Source organism: Plasmodium berghei (assembly GCF_900002375.2).
Source record: "Plasmodium berghei ANKA genome assembly, chromosome: 10".
Taxonomy (NCBI): Eukaryota; Apicomplexa; class Aconoidasida; order Haemosporida; family Plasmodiidae; genus Plasmodium; species Plasmodium berghei.
Genome location: NC_036168.2, coordinates 1,313,946 through 1,315,929, shown reverse-complemented (window position 1 = coordinate 1,315,929; position 1,984 = coordinate 1,313,946). Strand labels below are relative to the sequence as shown.

At 24.3% G+C, this 1,984-nt stretch overlaps 1 protein-coding gene across 1 annotated transcript; it reads left to right on the top strand.

Annotated features, from left to right (window-relative positions):
* PBANKA_1032400 (alpha/beta hydrolase, putative) lies at positions 1 to 1,724 on the top strand (the record flags this gene model as incomplete). Its single annotated transcript, XM_034565425.1, has 7 exons — positions 1 to 253; positions 349 to 504; positions 606 to 696; positions 811 to 895; positions 1,010 to 1,078; positions 1,183 to 1,298; positions 1,559 to 1,724. The coding sequence occupies 7 exons, from the start codon at positions 1 to 3 to the stop codon at positions 1,722 to 1,724; spliced, it is 936 nt and encodes a 311-aa protein (XP_034422123.1).
* Positions 1,725 to 1,984: the final 260 nt, after the last annotated feature.

Sequence of the window (1,984 nt, the reverse complement as noted above, 5' to 3'; positions counted from 1 at the left end):
ATGCTTTCCTCAAATAGAATATTGCATGAATATGTTATATGTTCAAAGGGAATTACATATGCGGTTTATTCTAACAATTTAGTTCAAAAAGATAAAACACCAAATAATGAAACTGCATTAAATGTGAATAATAACCAAGCTAATAATCAAAAGGCTATTATACTCCTTTTACATGGATTAAATGGAGGAACTCATCAACTTGAAAATATGTTTAAAACATTAATTAATAATGGCTATCAATTTATATCCATAGGTTAAATGCTATAAACGCCTTGAGCATATACGCGTGAAAAAAAACATATATATATATTATATTCATACACTTTTTCTCCTTAACTTCTTATATAGATTTTTACGGGCATGGTAATAGTAGCTTATTTGGGAACCCAAGCAAATATACTGAAAAGTTATACACCGAACAAATTTACGATGTTTTAAAAATAAAAGGCCTTTTAAACGAAAAATTTACGGTTATTGCCTTTTCTATGGGATGCATTATAGCTAGTAAATATTTTTAAAACATAAAAGGGAACTATATATTGTCTATGCATATATGAATGCATCCAATATTATTATTTTGTTCATTTCATTTCAATTTTTATTAGCACATTTGTCTAAGGATAATAAAATAAGCATAGGAAAATATTGCCTTATTAGTGCTGCTGGAATGGCTAAACCGAGATATCGATTCTTGGTGTAATAATAATTATTTTTTTCTGCGCTCTTTGTGTTTATGTTATTTAAACATGAAATTAAAAAATGAAGAGCAGATACAAAAATACTACATATATTCATTTTTCTTGTTTGTAGTTTTTTATTAAAATATAATATACGACTTTGTCTAAAATTAGCAAAACGATATAGCCGCTCGGTCATTTCTGAGGACACAGTTAAAGTTATTAAAAATTGTTTTTTTGTAATATATTGAAATTTCTTCATTATTGTTATTGTTTATTACCTAATTATATATGTAACGTTTTAATTCGTTAATTTAAAATATATGTGCTAGAAAGAATATTACAACTTCGAGAACAATTTAGACGAAGCCACAAAACGATATGAAATTCTTAAACAGAATGTAACACAGTTTATATTATTATTTTTTGGGGCGAATTCCTTTTTATTACATTATCGTTTATCTACATTTATATATATGTGTGTTATTTATTTTTTTTAATACAGCACGAAAAATTCATGGAGACGTTTTTAAAGGTGTTGATAGGAATTAAATTACAAAATTCTAAGAAGCATTATTTTTCGTTATTCAAAACAAATGCAGATATCCTTTTCATATATGGGTAAAACCGCATGCACATATTTTTATATATTTCCAAAAGTTCTTAATATTAGATATTAACTTGATAAACAGTATCATCCATACACCAATTTTATATACTTTTGTGGAGAAATATATTATTTCGTGCTCAGTTAATTATAGCATTGAATTATTTTTATTTACATTTTGTATTATACCTTTTTACAAATGTATATACAATTTGTTAATAGTATGATAAAATTTGTTTTATACATTCATACGTGCATACACATGAATTTGCAGAAAAAATGATACCTTAACACCCTATATATATACCCAGAAATTTTTAGAACAAAAAAAGGAATATTCAAAAAATGTGAAAATGATAATTATACCAGAATGCTGCCATCTTGTTATACATGAAAAGTTTCATGAATTAGATCACCATCTTATTTATTTTTTGAAATAAATTAAAAAAATTAGTTAACCTATATATGCATTCACAACACAATATATTTATAAAAATGTTCTTACATTCATTCTCAATAAACTTATTAATATTCTTCACCATAAAAAAAATAAAGAATTAATTTAATTCAAAGGTTTTGTGGGGTAAGCAAGAATATAAAAATAAAATATAATATATGATAACAAATTTTTCATTTTAATGCATTATGTTTTTTCACATCCTTTACATTTAAATTTATTCTACAATAATTGCGTTATATA